This window comes from Ambystoma mexicanum, chromosome 4p, assembly GCF_040938575.1.
Source record: "Ambystoma mexicanum isolate Mex_15411 chromosome 4p, UKY_AmexF1_1, whole genome shotgun sequence".
NCBI lineage: Eukaryota > Metazoa > Chordata > Amphibia > Caudata > Ambystomatidae > Ambystoma > Ambystoma mexicanum.
The window spans coordinates 1,269,315,109-1,269,335,350 of record NC_090927.1 but is presented as its reverse complement, the minus strand read 5'-3'; the positions used below and the strand labels follow the sequence as shown (position 1 = coordinate 1,269,335,350).

Sequence of the window (20,242 nt, the reverse complement as noted above, 5' to 3'; positions counted from 1 at the left end):
ATCTTAAATATGTGTACCAAGTAGAGCTTGGAAGGTATATGGCCAAGTGCCGCCTCCACCGCAATAGATTAAAATGTCAGTTTTTCTGTGATCCTGGGTACATTTCTTATCTCACTAAACTTAACCACAAAAATTGTGGCCCTTGGAAGTGCTTATGTTCACACTAATTGGAAAAAAAAATATTTCAGGGTACAATGTTGTCCCTGTGCTCTTCTGTTGATGGCCCGTTTAGGTTGTCTCGTGCAATTATATTATCTTTGCACCAGATCTCCATTAATCCCATATCACTTGATTTGACAGTCTAACATAAACCTTCACCAGCCAATCAATGCACCAGAGATTCTAGAATAAAGAGTAACTGTGGCAGATCTGGCATTCATTTCCTCCCCTGTTCCTCCCAGTCACGAAGTTGCTTGGACTGTGCAGGGTGGGTACTGCTGCACAGCAGCATGAGTGAAACACATTGCTGTACCCTTTTAAGATATTTTATTGCATCTTGTACCGCAGCTTCAGCCATTTTCATTGATCTGCAATAGATGGGCAGGTAAGTAATGGAAGAGCAGAACAAGGTTGATTTGTTGTAATGATGAGTGATGATTTTCTGAAAAGGAATGGCTCTCTGTGGTGTGTCAATATTTTGTATTGTTTCTCGATCAGTGGCTAATGTGTGCTCTGGGTTGCTTCTGTGCCGTCTCTCAGAGTGGTGTTTAAGGGCAGTGAAGAATGTGCGTTGTTAAATCTGCATGACGTGGGATTATGGTGCAATGCAGCTGGGCAAGTGATGGAGCGGACAAGCAAGTCACATGGAAGCCAACAACCAAAGATCAGCAACTCAAGAAGAGCTAACAAACAGAAGGGCAATGGACCCAAAAAATGTTGCGTGCCAGGCAACCATGGACCATAGCTGTCAAGGACCAGAGGAGAGCAACTCACTAGGAAGTCGAGGATCAGAGGGGAGATGGACCAAAGGAGGGCAACTGACTAGGGAGCCAAGGACCAGAGGAGTGATGGGCCAGAGGAGCCAAGGATGCTCTTTTTCAATTCCAAACAGGAACTAAACAGACGAGACACTAATGTCCAGAAAAATGCAAATATAGTAAAAGATGTTTGTTCTAACATACAATGTATGTGTTCTCTGTATGTAGGTTTACAATACTGTGTTATGTTGCTAACTTTTGGGCCCTATCCACATTGTTTCAGCTATTTGCTTGGCAGTCAGCTTTTTTTGAAGACACATTCAGGTTATTCTCTTTCTTCTGACCTGGCAACAATTTTTGGACAGACTCTAGATTTGGACGTTAAGAAAGAATGTCTATGACATCAGTGCCTCTTTTGAGGTCCAGATTTAACGTTTCCATTCCCTGTGCAGACTTTTAGCAGGGTTTTAGGGCAAGGATGGCTGTGTTCAGTTCCCTCACTAACATCCTCAAAAATAAATATGTAGAGATTAGGATAGCAACCAGCCAATTAGAAGACATGAAATGCTTTCTGTTCTAATGAAGCGCTGTGTTAGAAGCTGCCAGCTGGCCTTGTCACCTGAGCTTTACTTTGTCAGGCTCCCCAGTCCTCCCTCCTTCTCTCCCCCTTATCTTTTGAGAGCAGGTTCTGCCTGCTCGGCCTTCATAGCACTTGTATCTGACTCTGCCTTAGATGCTGCAAGCGTTTTGTCCTTGCTCTGGCAGTCCAGGGATTCAATCATTCCAACAGGGTATTTATTGCTTAAATGGGGATTTGGCACAGGAAATTGAACATTTACATTTTTGTAGTGATTTATCTGCATTTGACATAGAATAGTGCTACTTGAGCCATTCTTTAATTAAACCGGAACATGCGGGTGTATTCGTTTGCTGGTCATTGGTGAAAGCATAATTTGAACATGATATAATTAAATATCTGGTCAGATTGCACAGTGAGCTAAGTGCTCACCCTTGATATCTGTGTGCATTCTGATTTGGCAGGTTCGAATCCCAGCAAGGTCAAATCAACTTTTCATCCTTCCGAGGTCGATTAATTGAGTACCACTGTGAGATAATAATGTCTTCTGTTATTTAAGGGCTCTGAGACCTATGGGTGAGTAGCATTATATAAGAATTCAATTATTTAGTATTATTATTATATGCAAGTGAGGCGTGGCCAGCGTCTTCTAGTCCATTTCGTTTTGTTCACCATCTTTGGGCCTCTTCGATCATCAAGGCACTGCACTTTTTAGACCTCCTCGATCTTCAAGTCAGGTCTGGAATATCAACATATAAAATGCTTGAAGTATCTGTACCTTTCTGTTACCAGACTGACACAAACTAGGGGAGTAGCTCCTAAACAGCCAGGACATCATACATTTAATATTTGTTCCAGCAATGCATACTTAGGTCAAACAAAGATTGCTGTCCCTTTAATCAGAAGAGGAGTAGTGTCCTGATGTCTGTATAATGCAGGTATACATTTTGTATATGTTCAAACATGATAAACACTGTATCTTCAACTGAGGCAGGGAAGCACAATCAATATATTCCAGGGAAAAGTGGCAATTGGTAGTCCCAAACAACCCACTCGTCAACATCCCCACAACCAAGTCGCTTATTGTCCAACTTAAATAGCAGTAGCGCTAAGCGGAAGTACATACGATATCATATATCAAAGAAATCATTAATATCTAAATCATTTCACCTAATGTGGGATATAATTTCCGTATTAATTGAAAATATAATGAATTTTGGTCTAAGTACGCCGTTTCACATTCAATGTCTTTTCTTTGAGAGCAACTCAATATAATGTGTAATGAGGTACTCTCAAAGAAAATAACTTTTCGTTTCATGTTATATGCAAGGTTACACTCACAAATATGGAAGTGGCTACATAATTGGTAAGTGTGAATTTGTCAAGAATAATAATGCTGCTGTTCATTTCATATCTGATGAAAAATGTCAAAAGGGTCAACAAAAATCCTGTCGCGTAATTTTGTAGCAATATCTTCATAGCTAATGTATGTAATATGCTTTTTCCAGGAGGCCTTTGACATAGCTCTCCTTTAAATGTTGCAAGTTCTAATAAATAAGTAAACCAAAACAATAGAAACTGCGAATTTAAAAAAAGTCAGTTCCTATTGTCTACTGCTTCCAAAAAAATATAATCAAAAAATTATATATAGAGAAATTATTTTATTTTACACAAAATATATAGAGAAATTGTCAGAAATCACCATTACAAATGAGATTTCTAAAAAACAACCAAGGCCTCGATTCATAGAATTATTTGTGCTGAAAAAAGGGTACTTATGTGCCAAAATGCGTGTGTAATCCCGTTTGTTGATTCATGGAATCGAATGCGCAGGATATTCCTTGGACTTGTGTGGATTTTGCGCATGCTCGGCAAGGTTCTGGGAGCGGCCGAGTGCCTTGCACAAGACTCCATGCAGAGCATGGGCGAGGCCTGCACAGAGGGCTCAGTAGGGGGCAGAACTCAGAAAATGAGGAAGCAGAAGGGAGCAAGTGGGCGTTATGAGGGGCAGGCCGCAGGCAGTCCATAGCACGCCCACAAATGCGCACGACAAAGTGTAATCATGGAAAGTGACCACGCAACCTCTCGCTCGCGAACTGCCATGCAAATCCCTCTATCTCTCTGCCAGCTGAAGGCAGGCGTAAGGACACTTGCGCATAGGATTTACAGCGCAGAGGTAAGTTTGCTTGTCAGATTTAGGGGTGCGTGCACGCAGACGGAGTTCCGATCGGACTTAGGGGTGCATGTACGCTGTGTAGTGCGATGCTGGCATGCAGATTTTGCACATTTCACCTGATTTACGAAGTGTCATACGCATGTTATCCGGGTGCTGGCAACAGTTACGAGGGACCCTGAGCAGAGTCCCTGAGATGCAGGCATGCCTGCGGGGGACCACACGCACTGTTTTAAGGGTGCGTGCATTCGCACCAGGATGAGCACACAAATGTAGCTCTTCTGGCTGTAGATGCTTTGCATGGGGGCATGTCAGGGGCGTTCCGTGCGCAACTTCCGGATACGGTTACTTTGCACAGTAAATTCCTTCAATACGGGGGGCATGCATTTTTTATTCTACTCAAAGGCTCACACAGTGTCTTTCTCCGCATGCAGCAATTGCGGGACAAATCCGCACTTTTCCATGAATCGGGCCCTTAGTGTCAAAACAATAACGATAAAAAAAATATATATATATAGAACCTAGCGACCCATTAATACACAACTAGATATCATTGCAAAACCACTCCATATAATATAGACTAATTATCTAATCATGCTAGGTTTAACCGTGCCCTTCCTCCATCTAAATTGACGTAAAATTCAATTATGCTAAACTGGGTAATAATAAAATCTATCTTTACAGTGCTAGGAAGCATGTGGAATGTGGCATGAAGTACTATACAAAAAACAATGTTATTTTTACGTTGTGGAGTGGGTTTGGTCAATAAGAAACTAAAAAGAGTTTATGCAGTGCTCATTAATAGTAACTGTGAATGGACACGACCACAGTAAAAAAACCTTTTCAAGGTAATTTGGTGAGTCAAACCAGCCTCATTCCAACCCAGGCGGTAAGTTCCCTACTTTACCACCATGGTGTAAACTCTGTTTACACCATGGTGGATGGCGGATTTACCGCCCCATTCCAAGGTGAGTGGGGTGGTAAAGTCCCATTCCCCATTTACCCTTCCCCATTCCCATTTTTGCCCCATAGGGCATAATGGGAGTGGGGAAGGCGCTAATTACGGCACCGTAAATTACAGTGCCGTAATTAGCACCAAGGCGGGTTAGCGCCTTGCATTTTAACGCCTGCTAAAAGCAGGCGTTAAAATGGTAATCAGGCGTTAAGGGTTAACGGCGCTGACGGCGCCGTTAAACCCTTATCGCCTGGGTTGTAATGAAGCCCAATACATTATTGGAAAGGCTGCAAGAAGTCGCTGTACGTAAGTATTATTGTAAATATGACATTTCTTAAGGTGGTGACTGGATCAAACATCTCCACTCAGATCAACAAAAATATGAAGAAAGATTGCGCTAACTGTTACAGACTTTAGAAATATATGACACTAGCAACCAGAATGCATCTCTCCTTACCTGGTCAGGATTAAGGATCAAGGGGCAATTGTCACACTGATCGCCAACGCCATCTTTGTCCGTGTCTTTCTGGTCTGTGTTGTACACGTATGGACAGTTATCCAATTCATTTAAAATTTCTGAAATAAGAATGAAAAACATTTAAGTCGCCAAATCTACAAAACATAGATCAGTACATTGTAGAAAAGAGAATGTACTCTTGATTTGCAGACAAAGCTGTGGAGCCAACACCAGTTCACTTGCATCCACACACTAAACGCAAGCTAACTCTGTGGAATTGCCATGTTCCATTGAGCATCAAAATGATCAGGAAATGAACTTTAACAGCTGCCAAAATATGAACAATGACATGTTAGACAGCCACATGCCCAGAGGCTAGGAACATTCATTGACACATGGGCCGGAGGCAGGTGTAAGAGATGAGAGGTGAGGAGGTGAGAATGATGAATTAACATAAGGCATGTTGCACGAGAATGCCTTGTGGAAAAAAAAACACATTTTATTTTCGAATTATTAGCAAAACTGACCATATTTTTAAACATGTGTAAAAATATAGGCCCATTTTTCACATGTGTTAGCACTGGCACACTGGAGTAAACATGTAATGCTTTGAGCTTGAGAACAAGCAGACAAAAAAGGAGGGCTCGCAAATTAGCACACTTCCACATCTGCACACCCGCAGATTTGCACATTTGCTCTGATTTGCACACTCACACTGTTGAATACTTGCTTATTTACAAACAAGCATACTTGAAACTCTTATTTGCACACATGCACATTTGCACAATCGTGCATGTCCACACTCAGACATGTTCACTCACACATTTGCACCCTTGCATATGTACACCTTCTCGCATTTGTACAGTCGAAAATGTCCATGCGCAGACCCATACATTTGAACACTCTTACATTAACTTCTAGATTAACTGTTACTGGACTCTGTAAATTGTTTGCTCTGGTTTAAGTGTTGCAACGTAGGAATTGTTTGCTAGTTTAAATCTTTCCCAAATATATGGATTGTTTGTCCTAGTTGAATTGTTTGACCTTGATTAATTATTTGCCAATTGTACTCTTCTACGTACCAACTTAGATTTACTGTTGTTCCATTGTATGAATTGTTTGCCCTATTGTAACTGTTATGCCACTGTTATTTGCTCCTTAGCCCAACATGAATTGTTTTTTCTACTTTGTTTGACCTCCTTTAATTATTGCCCCACTGTATTTTGTTCCTCAGAATGGTAGATTAATTGTTTTCACAAGTATAAGTTGTTTGGCCAAAAGCTAAAAGTCTCTACTTCACACCCAAACATATAATATGCAGGTCAACTAGGAAAACCACACTTGACAATGTAAAACCCCTCCCTGCAATTATCAAACAACAGAGCTGCCACTACTGGGAGGATTTTTCACTAAGTCAAAGAGGACCCTTAAGACTCAATCTCTCAGCAGGAATCCATGGTATGATGGTGATTTTCCTCGGTCAGAAGGCATCCTAAAAGGACAGGCCAAACTGGTGCCCACTGAAGGTGTAATGGCACTTCAAGACGCAAGGAGAAAATACTGTGCAATCACCAAAGCTAAGAAACTAGGGTACCTGGAGGTTCTATGGGACTCTGGGGCTGGACTAAAGCGTTCCTTTGGAAGTGGTAGAAAACACATGTTTAAAGGGTTTACCTATCTCTGCACCCAATGTACCTGCCATCCTTCAACTGAACCTCCAGCCCATCAAAGTAGCCTGTAAGGGCAAGTCATTGTATTATTGGGAAAGGATTTGGACCAGTGAACGTCTAATTAAGTACAGGCAGGAGGTAAGGGATGTGTCGCCTCTGGAAGGAGCCATACATTTGCCAGGGTTGCAGCCTCTAAAAAATGAGTTCCAGACCAACGGGCTTATTGATTTTTGGTCCAACACTGACCCAATTTGTAGCAATTTCAAAACCTGAATTGCTAATGCTTTAAGTGTAGTAACGGAGGATACAATTGGTGAGAGGCTGGTGGAATCCAACCCATTTCTAAGATATTGGACAGTAAAGCAAACCCCGGATTATGAGGATTATTTAGATCAAATGTATCCCACACAGATGAGATCGCTCTTTATGAAAGCCCACCTGGGCATCCATTCCATGGGCGATGTTAAGAGTAAGTGGAATCATAATGTTACGCCTACATGTCCTTTCTGCCCTGATGAAATTGAGGACATGGTTCACTTCGTTTTGCTTTGCGACTTGAGAAGAGGATCTTTAAAACCTCTTTTTAATGCTCATGCAGTTAGAACCACTGCAAAAGCTACTATTTAATAAAGGCATGTAGAAGAATACAAAACATGCCCTCTAAGTCATAGGGGCTGTGAGGGTTCTATATAACTGGTTGTGCATGTATAAGGCACAATCGTTTTATTAGATCTATTATTATCTGATTAAGTCAATAGTAGGGACTGTTTAACTAGAATAATAGCTATGCTTAAAAACCCTGGCTCACCCTCCGCATTGTAACTTTAACCATGTAGCACCTATCTTGCCACCCTAGTAACCAGTGCACTTTTTGCACTTCTGCAATTTGGAAAGATCTCATTGTGTTCAATGTATAGCATTTTATGATATATCCCTATTAAGAATATTTCTCATAGTGGTTTATAAAGAGTATTCTAATAATATTAGTTAACTGATTTTATTGGTATTATTTAATGGTTTTATGTTTGTTTTTATTGTGTATTGTGTGTGCTGGCTTTTATGGCAGTTTCTCGAAATAAAGTACGAACGAACGATATTGTGACCAAACAATATTGTTGAAATTATGAAATTGGTTTTATGACATGTGTCAATATAATCTAATTTGAATGAATTAACCAGTTAATAGAGGGGAACCAATATTTTCTGGGAAGTAGCAAACCTGATGTTTTGGGAGACGACTCATGTAATTAAACAACAGTTTGAGAATATGTTGGCAATCTTCATTAGGATAGTGAAGAATATCAGAGAGAACATATCAAACAACCCCATAAAAATGATCCTTCCATTACTATGACCTTCCTGCATCCATCTGTATCCGCCTTCAGGAAAACAATCTAAGACAACCTAAGATCTCAGCATGGTCCTAGTGTCTACACCAGAATCATTTTGTAAAAATGTTCTCCAAAAACTTGACCCTGAGATCATACATATCAACCTCCATGGTGATATCAAACCTTCCTTACTAGAGCTAAAGACAGAAGTCAAAAAAGGACAACTTCACAAATACGTGTGAATGCAGAAAATATGTAACAATCACCAATTTGAATTGGGCTATATGCGCATTTCAAATGATTTTCAGTGCCGGGTCTCAATCGAAGACAGTGATCAGGCACGATTTTTGGGACCGACTTCAGCCAATTACGTTACTGACTTCAATTTTGAATGTTGGTTTTGCAGATTGTCCGTCGGCTCAACAGATGACATAACACAAAATCGCCTGATAACGTTTTACCAAACCCACTTATGTCCATGAAGGGGCCCAGAATTCCAGGTTTAGTTTCAATCTTTTCAGCAGTTTGTGCTGTGGATGAGAACAAATGTTTCCTATGCAAGTTTGAATGGGAAATGCTACTTTATCTCCCTAACTTTGCAATAACAATTATTATTATAACAAGTATAACCGATACTACCCAAATTGGTTGTTTCTAATTGACCGCATGGTACAACTGGCCGAATTCTGCCAGTACCATTTGGTCATTTGGAAACAACCAATTTGGGTAATCACTACCAAACATGGGGAGCAGGGGTTGCAGGGGTGTCTCCCGCTCCCCATATTTGGTAATGATTGCCTTTGGTGGTAGAGGGGGTGCACCCTGCTTCCGGAGATCTAGAGGCGGGGGACCAAAAAAAAAAAAAAAACTAAAAGAAAAGTGGAGCCTGCAGCGTCAGATCCGACCCACGTAGGAGGGATGGATCTGACATTGTAGGGTCACAACATGCACGGACGACGAGAAGGTAAGTAGGGGGTGGGTGTGGGACTCTGTGGGGGTATGTGGGGTTGGTTGGGGTTTTCTAATTAGGGTGGTTTGTGAACAGCAAAATTGGCTTTGCGGCCGAATTGACCGTAGTCAATTCGGCCGCGAACAATTGTGCCACGGCCAAAATGTATACATCCTTATAATCCCATAGGAAGAAATGCACCATTAGAATTTAGGGCTGTATGTCGATTTTGTTTGTATTGTAATGTGCAGTTTGATTGATCTGTGCTTACATGATTACAGTAGCATCTCAAAAAGTGTTGTTCCTTGTGGAGCCTATGTTAGCCTATAGAGTGATTATCAATACATTTGTAATGTATATGGGAACTATTGACTGCAATTAAAGTATATAGTCAACATCTATAGAAAGCGAGAAAGGCTGCTTTCATTATATAACAGTGACCTCCCGAGAGTCCCACAGATGTAGACTATGTACCGAAGTGTAATCAATATTTCATTCATGAAAATCCAATTAATTTTTAATTAAGGAAACAATGAACATTCGTGCTTCAGAGAGATTTCTTCATGCAAGATACCTTAAAGTCGCACAATGCACTGAAGTTAATAAGTGCTGCTATTTCTGCATCATGTCTGATACTGCTATGATCTCCTCTATAGTGGGCTCTGTCCCATCCCTGCTCTTAGGCCTATCCCTGCTCCAGTACCATATCTTATAGGATTGGCCTTAGTGACACAACAGTTATGGGAAAGTCGGACTTTTCCTCGGAGGAGCCCCTTTTCGGACAATTATAACATTGTCATCCTTTGATGAATATTTGAAAATCTTTCCCAAAAAACCTAGACCCAACTCTGGATTTATTTTGTTTAATTTTCATGACGTTAAGTCAATGGTGGGGTAAACTTATACAGGGTGTACCAACACCTGTTTTTATGATGTAATACCTCATAGGTACATTTTTCCTATTACCTACAACTCAAACCTTCAGACCGATTTGCACAGAAACTTCGCAAGCATTGTATCCATGCCTAGAGGCCACTCACACTCCAGGCATTCATGTGCCATTAGGCCATCGTTCATGTCATGGGGCTCTCTCCTGGCAAATTCATGTGCCCACGGCCGGTGCAAGCACTAGGCTAAGTAGGGAGCTGCCTATGGTGCTGGGCAGCAAGGGGCCAAAACAGCTGCTTTCATAAATACAAAAGAGATGTAACCAATCAGAATTAAAGTAGCTGAATAATGTCTTCCTGCAATTAGAGGGTGCCCTGCTGAAAATTGCAGTGCCCACATTTCTAGCCATCTCTAGCATAAACAAATTGTTGATAAAACAGCATAGTCAGAAGCAGGGCACTCACGTCAGGAAAGTCAACAGTCATGGTAGAACCACAGCCCACGTGGCCCAAAATATCACCTTCCCCGCGACCCTTATCTCATCATTGTACCAGAGCGCCTGGTGTAGCAACACCTTCTGGGACGCTCCCAGCTGAGAACCATGTCTGAAGGTCATTACCCATACATACAACAGTAAATATCTCCTGAAGTGTTGGCTTACCCAACATGTAGGGGCTCACCCTGTATGGGGCTGCTAGGGTGGATTCTAACTCCAGCCATCTCAGCGCATTAAGCCCAGTACATCTGAGAGCCACTGCAAACCTTGCATTATTGTGAATGCCTCCTGATATTGACAAAACCTTAGGAAGTTCAACTCCCCTAGCGAGGGGTGCAGCGAAAGTCGAGGCAGCGAGATTCTGGGTCTCTTGCCACCCCAGATAAATTGGATGATCGGCCTGTCAAAAGTCTTGAAGAATTGGGATGGCCACGTTAAGAGAAGCATGGAAAGAGTATAAATGATCACAGGTGCTATGTACATCTTCACTATTTCCAGTCTACCCCACCATGATAAACGAAGCAGGGACCACTTCGATAGCAGGGACTCCACCTTGGCCACCATCTCATCCCCATTCACCCTTATGGTACCTTTGACGTCCGGCGTGAAGCCGACCCCCAAATACTTGATACCCTGTGGTTTCCATACCATCCCTCCTGCTGACAGCAGGATCTAAGACAAAGTTTGTTCATCAGCATTACTTCAATCTTATTCACATTCAGTTTGTACACAGACACTACTGAGTAACGCTCAATCTTCTGCATAAAGGGAGGCAGCAAACTAAGTGGATCTTCTAAAAGGGCCAGGATATAGTCAACATAGGCTGCCACCTTAATCCTCGTGCCACCCACCACCAATTCCCTAATTGCTGCTGTGTCCCTAATGCGTTGGAGCAGGGGATCCAATGTAAGGATGAATCAAAGGGGCAAAAGCGGGCATCCCTGTTTCATCCCTCTACTCAGAGAGAAGAATGGGTAGAGTGTATCATTTACAAAGACGGCTGACCTAGGGTGTTGATAGAGGGTGAAGATTAAGGATATTAGTTGTGCACCAAAACCATGCCATTTCAGGGCCTCCAACAGAAAGGGCCACCCCACCCTGTCAAAGGCCTTCTCAGCATCAAGGGTGACCACCACACATGGCCGGCCGGACGTCCTCACCAGGTCAATTAAGTCACAAAACAGACGTGTATTCGCTTCCGCATGCCTCCCCTTCACAAATCATGCCTGGTCTTTATGTACCAAGTCTGGCATTAGTGGCTCAAGTCGTAGCGCTAAAATCTTTGAAAATAATTCTGCTTCTGCATTGATCAAGGATAAAGGCCTGTAATTCTTAACCAAAGTGTGGTCCCTGCCCGGCTTCTGAATAACCAGTACCATGGCCTCATGAAAGGTAACACGAGAGTTTTAATTCTGAATATATCTCCCAAATATTTCTTCTAGCTTGCGGACCAATAAGTCAACAAATGTATGGAACAATCGACTGGTAAGCCTTCCACAACTTACATTTAGAAATCACCAATTTGACCGCTTCCAATGTGATATTCGGTTCCAACTTCTCAAGCCTGGATTTGGGGGTACCGCCCCTATCAGAGTGGGGTGTATCAGTCAAGTATTGTGCAATATGGGCACTAGGGAGATTCGTTTCTGGTGTGTACAAAGTTTTGCAAAAGTCCACAAAAGCTTGGGCTATCATGTCATCATCTGTGGCAACATCACTTCCTCGTTTCCTCATCCTGTTATTTTGGCTTCTAGATTTCAGATACCCCAGCCAACTAATTTCTTGCTTTGTTAGCTCCTCAACAAATGTTGAATAGTATTTTAACAATAGACCCGCTGCCTATCTCGAGCACTGGCTATTGTAATCTATTTTCCCATTGATCACTTCTACCAATTTCTGCTGGGAAGGTGAGTTAATATATTCCATCTCCAACCTTTTGATGTTGCAAATCTACTTGGCTGCCACCAATTTGGCCCTCCTCCTCTGCCCTGCCACAAACCCAATAATATGCCCCCGAAGTGAAGCCTTACAAGTGTACCACACCAGTCCCAAAGAAAAACCCTCAGCTACATTGCGTCAGCAGAAATCCTCAGTAAAATGTTCAACCGAAGTTACAAACTGCAGCACCTCCAGGAGATCTGTATTCAATCTCCACCTATTATTCCTTTTACGGCTCTCTGCCCATTCGCATTCCACTCCCACCGGTGCATGGCCTGATATCAGGATTGGCGACATATCCACCCCATGCACCTACACCATCAAAGCTCTGCACATGAATAAATAAGCTATGCTGGAATGTGTATTATGCAGAGGGGTGTAGAAGGTGGAGTCTTGAATGCCTGGGTGACAGGTCCTCCACACATCGATCAGTTCATTATCCCGTACTAACCCCTCAAAATCGGTATGCACAGCAAAGTCCAGCAGGACTGCATGAGATTTCCTGTCCATCACCAGGCTGAGTGAAAGGTTGCAATCCCCTCCCATGATCTTGAAAACCCCTACCAATCATTGTAATTCCGCACTCAAGCACCTCCAGAACCCTGCATCCCGCTGGTTAGGGTCATACATTTTTGCAATTGCCAGAGGAGTATCACCCATCTTCCCTTTGACTATCAACCATCTGCCCCCCCCCCCGTCCGAACGCATCTCTTCCAGCTCAAAATGACAGCTCTTGTGAATTAAAACTGCTACTCCCCCTTTGCGACCCACTGCCTCAGCGGCCATCACCTGCCCAACCCACTGTTTCCTAAGCATGTTACATTCCGCACTGGATAAATGCATTTCTAGTAAGAGTGCAAAGTGCGCACCCAGTCGCCTCAGGTGAGATAGAACATTTTATCTTTTAATTGGGGAGTGATAACCTTACCCTTGGGTCATCGGCACTGAATGCACTTGAGTATTTGGGACTTGACACAGCCCTGGGGTCTGACACAGTAGGACACTCCCTTGGGCGAGCTCCATCTTGCCAAGGGGTGACCCTACCTTGGAGCCCCCTGTTTGTCAAGGACTTGTATGGCCGCAGAACTATACTCAGAAACATCATGAGTAAAAGAGAGAAAAGAGAAAAAAAAACAGAGTGTACTAATTTAAACAAGAGAGGCAAGAGTCTGGTCCTGATGGATTCACCTGTGAAGATCTAGGACCACCTAAGTGCGAAAAGGCCAAGCCCTACTCACAAAGGCAAGCAAACTGGCAAATGGCCAATGGACATGGTCTCTTGGCATGTGCAGTTGTCTTGGGATATTAACTTTAGCCATGCCCTCGCCCATCCAATTCACACACTGTAGCCACTGGATATGTACTGCAGCCATGCCCAATGGTCTATTTGCCTGTGGCTTGGGATTCACCCCGAAATCATCTCAAAATGGTCAGTGGCCATGCACTGCAGCCACAGCCAATGCCCTGGCCTGTGCCAACCCACTTGAAGCAGCCACTTCGTCAGCCATGTGGTCAGGCACAGTGGCCATGATGCCCCATGCATATTCTGCAGCTCATTGTCAAAGGTATGCGGTTATGACCACTGGCCAATTTGCCTAGCGGGCCTAGCAACCCAATTAAGGTGACCACACAGTGTCCTGCAGCCAGATCCATTGGTCACATTTCCCCCATTCCAAATAGCCACTTCCCCCCACTGTTTCTGGCCACATAGCTGGGGTATGGGAGTTGTCAGTACTCTGCTCGTTGCTAGTCTACCTTCTCTCCTTTTCAAAATACGCATAGCATGGCTCATAAGATTATGAAGCTCCTGAGACTCCAAAACTCACTTGCACCAATAATGCAAGGCCCATTGTTGACCTTGCCCAATTTCAGATCCATGAACCACTGACAGTGGCCACCTCCCCCCGGGCATTAACTCCCACACTATCTCCTACCCCGCCAAGCCATCTGAAGTGGCCACTGAACCTGGATAAAAACAATACAATCTCAGGATTCACTTACAACATTCTGTCAGAGCCCTCTTTTAAGCTACTTGATGCACAACTTAGTTTGATATATTCAACATAAGCAATGAACTAAGGCTACATGTTGGCAGCAGTAAAATGTGTTACGTTTTCTCATTTTCTCATGATATCGCATGGTGACTTATCTGATCTGGCCTGTTGTCGTTCATTAGCACCTTGGTGGGTGTGCTCAATCAGATGCAAGAGAATGCGGGTTGTATTTATCAGATGCCGTGCACAGAGCGCAGCATCACATCAAAAGAAATCTTTAAAATGACTATTAAGAACCTACCTTTTCAAAATGCTGGTTTTTATGGTGAAATAAACTGAGATGGCAGACACGTCCTGGATTGGCATGGCAGATCCTCTCATTAAGTGCCCTCAATACGCCCCACTCTTTATCTTGTGCAGTGGTCTGTTACCAATGAGGTCTGCCCTCCTAGGTTAAATCCTCTAATATTGAGCTTGCTCTACCACTTCAAATTGACTTAAAGTGCAATGATTAATGAGCACAAGTAGCGAAAAGATATTCAGATTGGTTACCAGTGCCAAGAGACCCATTATGGGTGATGTACACTATATTAATGTGCTCACACAGCTGTCGTCTTATTTTAAACTCAATAGTCGAATGCTAGGGACACCAAAAGTATCAACAAGGTGATTCTGGATGACATCGGGCAAGAGCATTAAAATGGTGGATTTGTCTTGTTCATATTTCTATCGTTAACTGCTTAGATTGACACTGTCATACATGCAAACTTTCATAGTTGGCCCACCAAGACAGGTATTGGTGGGTAACAGACTACAAAGAATAGCATGTTTCTCTTAGCACTATCTTCTCGGTCACAGAAGATAGTGATTCCCTCATTCCACTTCAAATCTATGTTGAATATCTGCATTCTATGAGTTTATGCAACTGATGCTCAAGATGTTTGCCTCTTCAGATGCAGCCAGAGGCATTGAATCTGGTGTTTACAGATTACTCACTGGATACATGGAAAATGGGTGTAAATGAACACTTCATGTTCAAAATGTTAATTGTGGGGCTCTGGCATCCACATGGTGACATCTACATGTCCGAGCACACCGGGAAATGTCCTTCCCTGCTTGCGATAGTTAGGAAAGTAGGAACTTCTTTTCAGTTCCATTGTGTCCTTTGGGCAGCAAGTTGCTACAGTGGCAACATTTAACTATGAGGTAAAATTCCTACACTGGAAGCTCCTATTTATAGATTTTCCTCACAGGGTGCAGGCAAATATGACACTCATACTATTGCAAATGTACTATGCTAATAAAATGTTCATAGGCCTACCTAGGTAATTCTGTCTGTCTTCCCTTCTTTACTTTAACATTGTTGTTGAGGATGAATGTTTTCATTGGTTACCTCGGGCATCCCTTGATGAACAATGACAATACTGATGCCAACAGTGATCCTCTGGTTTTCTCTGGCAGCTACAATGTAAATGCTTCTGCGCACACATTTGTCATTTTCAAACTTTTACCATGCCTCTAACTCTATGAAATGTACATTAAATCAGCTAGCACTGTCTTGGTGTAGATAATCCCTTATTGAAACTGTAGACGTGTTACACTGTTTTCTTGTCCACACCACTTGACCCCACAGAATTTGACCTTGATTAACCAACGCAATTACCAAATACCTCTTAGGCCTATATCAGAAGTCATCCTGCGCCCACTATTTGGGCTCTGTGTTTAGCTCCCAAGAAACAGGGGAAAAGACACAGAGGAGAAGAAAGCATTCCCAAAATGTTCATTCTACACTGAGACAGTGGTGTGCTCAGGCAAATCACAGTGAACATAATCCGACCTACTATTAATCTGACATGACCTAAATACCACTGTTGAAGCAGACAAGCAATTTCACCTCAACATATTTGTATTATTTTACACTATCAGCATCCTCATTCTAAAGATTGAAGGATGCAGGCTTAGCCCAAACAGCACTGTTTGATGATGTCCTGTTTGATGATGTCCTTCCTCACAGGCAGAACTGAGTCTGCTTTTCTACCCCAATTCAAAATCAGCCTGTTTAAGATTTGCTGTTGTGTTCCATAGAGATCTACCACTCCTTCTCTCCTTTTCAAAATACGCATAGCATGGCTCATAAGATTATGAAGCTCCTGAGACTCCAAAACTCACTTGCACCGATAATGCAAAAAAGTGACCTCAAACAACACAGATAATCAGAAAACCAAGTTCACCAAGTGTCTTCCTTTAGTAAATTATTGGATTACTAAGGACAGACTGAAACCCAGCTCAAGCACAACAGATGATGTTCCTAATCAAAGCATTAAGAGCTGCAAGGATTCTATGAGCAGAAGAGAATGGAATATGCTCACAGGTGATGTTAATGCAAATAACCTTTGGCACCCTTAAACAAGGCCCTCTAAAGCTGGAGCAGCAAATGAAATCTTTGGCCAGGATTTTCATCATCCACCTGGGATTAATCAGGCCATTTGTGTATTCCCTAACTTTCTTCCTGCAGGATTCTAATAGTCATCTCCCTAGTTCGTTTGAGACAGAAGCAAACAAATAGCATATATATGAGCCTTCCGGAATATACCTTCTGTTAAGGTTGAAGAGGAAATAAAACACTGCTACAACTCTAATACTGCAGTTAGCGAAGAGTGAACACATCACAGCCATAGACTGGCTAATGGTCAATGCACACTGTAGCATTGGTATTCCTGTGAAGGAAAATCACATCACACAGACCTAAAAATAACCATCATTGCTACCTTCCTGATAATTGTAATTGTTGTGCTACAGCGCGCTTAATACCAGAAACCAGTTTCTAAGCACAAGACCAGAATTCAAATCTGTGCTGCTATGCTTTGTCTTGCTTCCAAGAGAAATGTGTTGCCCCTGCGCTATCCAACCGGTCTAAAATGAAAGGTAGGGTTGCACCTCATTAATGGACATGAACACCAAATTCTGTAACTCAATGATTAAAGGAATGTACATATTACAAGACAACCTCACATTCTGGAAAAAGCGTAAGCCTTTGCTATTCACAAGACCCAAATAAAACCCAAAACACAAGCCAATTAAATACAGTTCTCACTCTAACATGATATTGAATGATGACACTCAAACTAACAATGTGGACCAACCATTCGACAAAAAGAAGCCAAACCCTGATCTCAGGGGGACACACCAGTCCAAAGCAGTTTCCAAGGAGGTGAAGCATCCATCAGCACCCATGATCACTCAGGGAAGCCTAGCTTTTATGTGCACAATCCACCAATAGACCCAATGTTTGACTTCCATCATCACTTAGTGGGCCTATCCTGTCTTGTATCAAATGCAACTACTGAAAAGCGCTAAAATCTTACTCAATAAGTCCTATCCTAACCAATACATTTTTCCAATACATCTTCACCCTACAGGAGTCGCACATCTGCATCAACCATGATACTTCTCATGCTACCATATACTTGAAATTCACAAAGGATCCACTTGCACTCAACATCCTCCTCACCCTCCGAGACCATTACTGCAATTTAATTAACAGGCCAACCACCACTCAATGATATATCTGCTCATAAATGCAGTGTTGATGCCTTACAATACCGTCCAGCATTCTGAAACACTCACACCACTGCATGTTTCTCAATACTTGGCACTTACTTAATTCAGAACATTGTTTCCTACTTTAATTTCACTGACAATTAAGAAGCAGCAACATTGGCCTACTCCAGTTACCTGACTACCATGCAGCCTCTCTTTAAAAGGTACAAGGAATATAAACACTGAAAGGCTATGCAAATGGTAAAATGTAAGCAATATATATTATATATAGAGAGAGATATATCTATAGCGGGTGATTTAGGTGTCTGTGTGTGTACACACACGTATGTTCACACATATAAATAGATAGATAGATAGATAGATAGATAGATAGATAGATAGATAGATAGATAGATAGATAGATAGATAGATACTGAAAACTGACCAACTAAACATGTTCCAACCCATAACCAAGAGCATAGACAAGGTCAGAAAGATACCTGGGTAATTGTTCTTTATTTTAAAGACATGCACAATGAGTTAAAATATCCTCATTGTTAGGAATTAGTTGGTGTTGAAGGACACGTAGAATCTAAATCCATCCATTATAAATTATGAACAGAAAGGAATACATGGAACCTCCTACATTTGCAGAATATCCTTTTTCTTAAATGTATCTGGTGGCTCAAATGGTGTGCTATCTACTGAAGATCCATAACAAATTATCAACCGCTGCAGGTAGACCAACTGTTGCCTCGAATGGATCACTATTTGCAGCTACTTTGAAATGTCTAGATCAATTTTTACAACCATTTGTTAAGGGTTTTAAATCATACATTCAGAAAAACATGACATCTTAGCTTCTCTAGATATGGTATCATTTCATACACGTATTATACATGAAAATAGACTGCAATCCTGTAGGTATTATTTGGATTCTAGACCTGTTAGATCAAAAACAAAGGACATGCTACTAACCATATTTAAGTTTTCTTTAGATCATAACAATTTTATGTTTCAAGAGAAATATTGTAGGAAGATATGCAGAACAGTGATGGGTTCATGTGTCGCTCCCACTGGTGCTAACCTATATATGGGCTGGTGAGAGTAAAAAACAGCCTGGCCAGAGTGAAAGGATGAATATGTGTGCCATAGAGCACTTGTTGTGCTTTGTGGATGATGTGTTTATCATTTGAAATGGTTCTAGGAAACCTTCATATGAATCTCTAAAACATTTAAATATGAATTGGCTAAATTTGCAGTTGAGAGTTACCTCAGGTTCAGATGACATTTTTCTGGAATTGAAATTCCAAGTAATTCATAATTTAATTCAGCATTCCAGAAGATGGCATCCCAAATCTCTTTTAAATTGTATGTAGTATGGAGAGTTTTAAGAGCTACGCTAATTGTTTGAGACAGAATTATTTTCACAAAGAAGCAGAAACTATTGGTGATTGATTTTTAGTATATGGATAGTCCTATAATAGCACTGACAGAGCATGTTAGAAAGATAATTCTTGTAAGAGATGTAATACTTTTAAATCTGCACAATTATTATCATCATTAGATAATTATTCAATTAGTCTTATACAAAGTATAATTCTCAATCAGATACAATTAGACATTATGCAAGTTGATAGGTGAATGTCTATGGATATTTTTTTTCTGAAGCACTATCATTGAACGGATGAATATACTTCTACAGATGAAAATCTGTGAAAACTATTGGTGTTCCATTGCAAAAGGACAGATTGGCTTCAATAAATGCAATAACTTAAATCGACATAAGGCATGTAATTGACTGTTTAACCACATTTGTAGTTTTTCCAATTGTAGTTTTTCCAATTGTATGTCCAATTAAATTAATGAAGGCTGAATCCACGATTTGCGCTTTGCAATTGTAAATTTCAGAACACTATCGGGCTATTAAAAATAAGGAAGTTGGTTACCCAATGGCTTTACATTTTGCAGAACATCATAAAAGTAATCCTTCTGTAATGCCATTTTTTCTAAAGCATACATTCCTGAGCATGTGATAAAAGGGAATACATGGCAGATAGAATTCAGAATAACTAAGTGGGTAAGATAAAGCCAAATGGACCTAATTCAGATGATGAATTATTGTGTGTTTTAATTAAGATTTTACAGTGTGATTTTGTATTATAAAAAAATCAATTATGGTAAAATATTTATCTACTTTAATTTACTGGAGTTTTGATGGCTTTGAATATATTTCTCTTGGACATGAATTGATTATTTGTAATTGATATGAACTACATGCAATTGTTGTATGATATATTTTGTTGAATTAGCTATGCCCACTAGGGCAGTATTTTTAATGTTGTCTATAGATGTGT

The 20,242-nt window shown here is 41.4% G+C and overlaps 1 protein-coding gene across 2 annotated transcripts in view; it reads right to left on the bottom strand.

Moving 5' to 3' along the window:
* THBS2 (thrombospondin 2) overlaps window positions 1-20,242 on the bottom strand; it is a 389,899-nt gene that overhangs the window by 162,481 nt on the left and 207,176 nt on the right. For both annotated transcript variants that reach the window (XM_069606958.1, XM_069606957.1), the window contains exon 16: window positions 5,080-5,198. In XM_069606958.1, coding sequence (XP_069463059.1) covers window positions 5,080-5,198 — 119 coding nt within the window. The remainder of the gene's footprint in view (window positions 1-5,079; window positions 5,199-20,242) is intronic.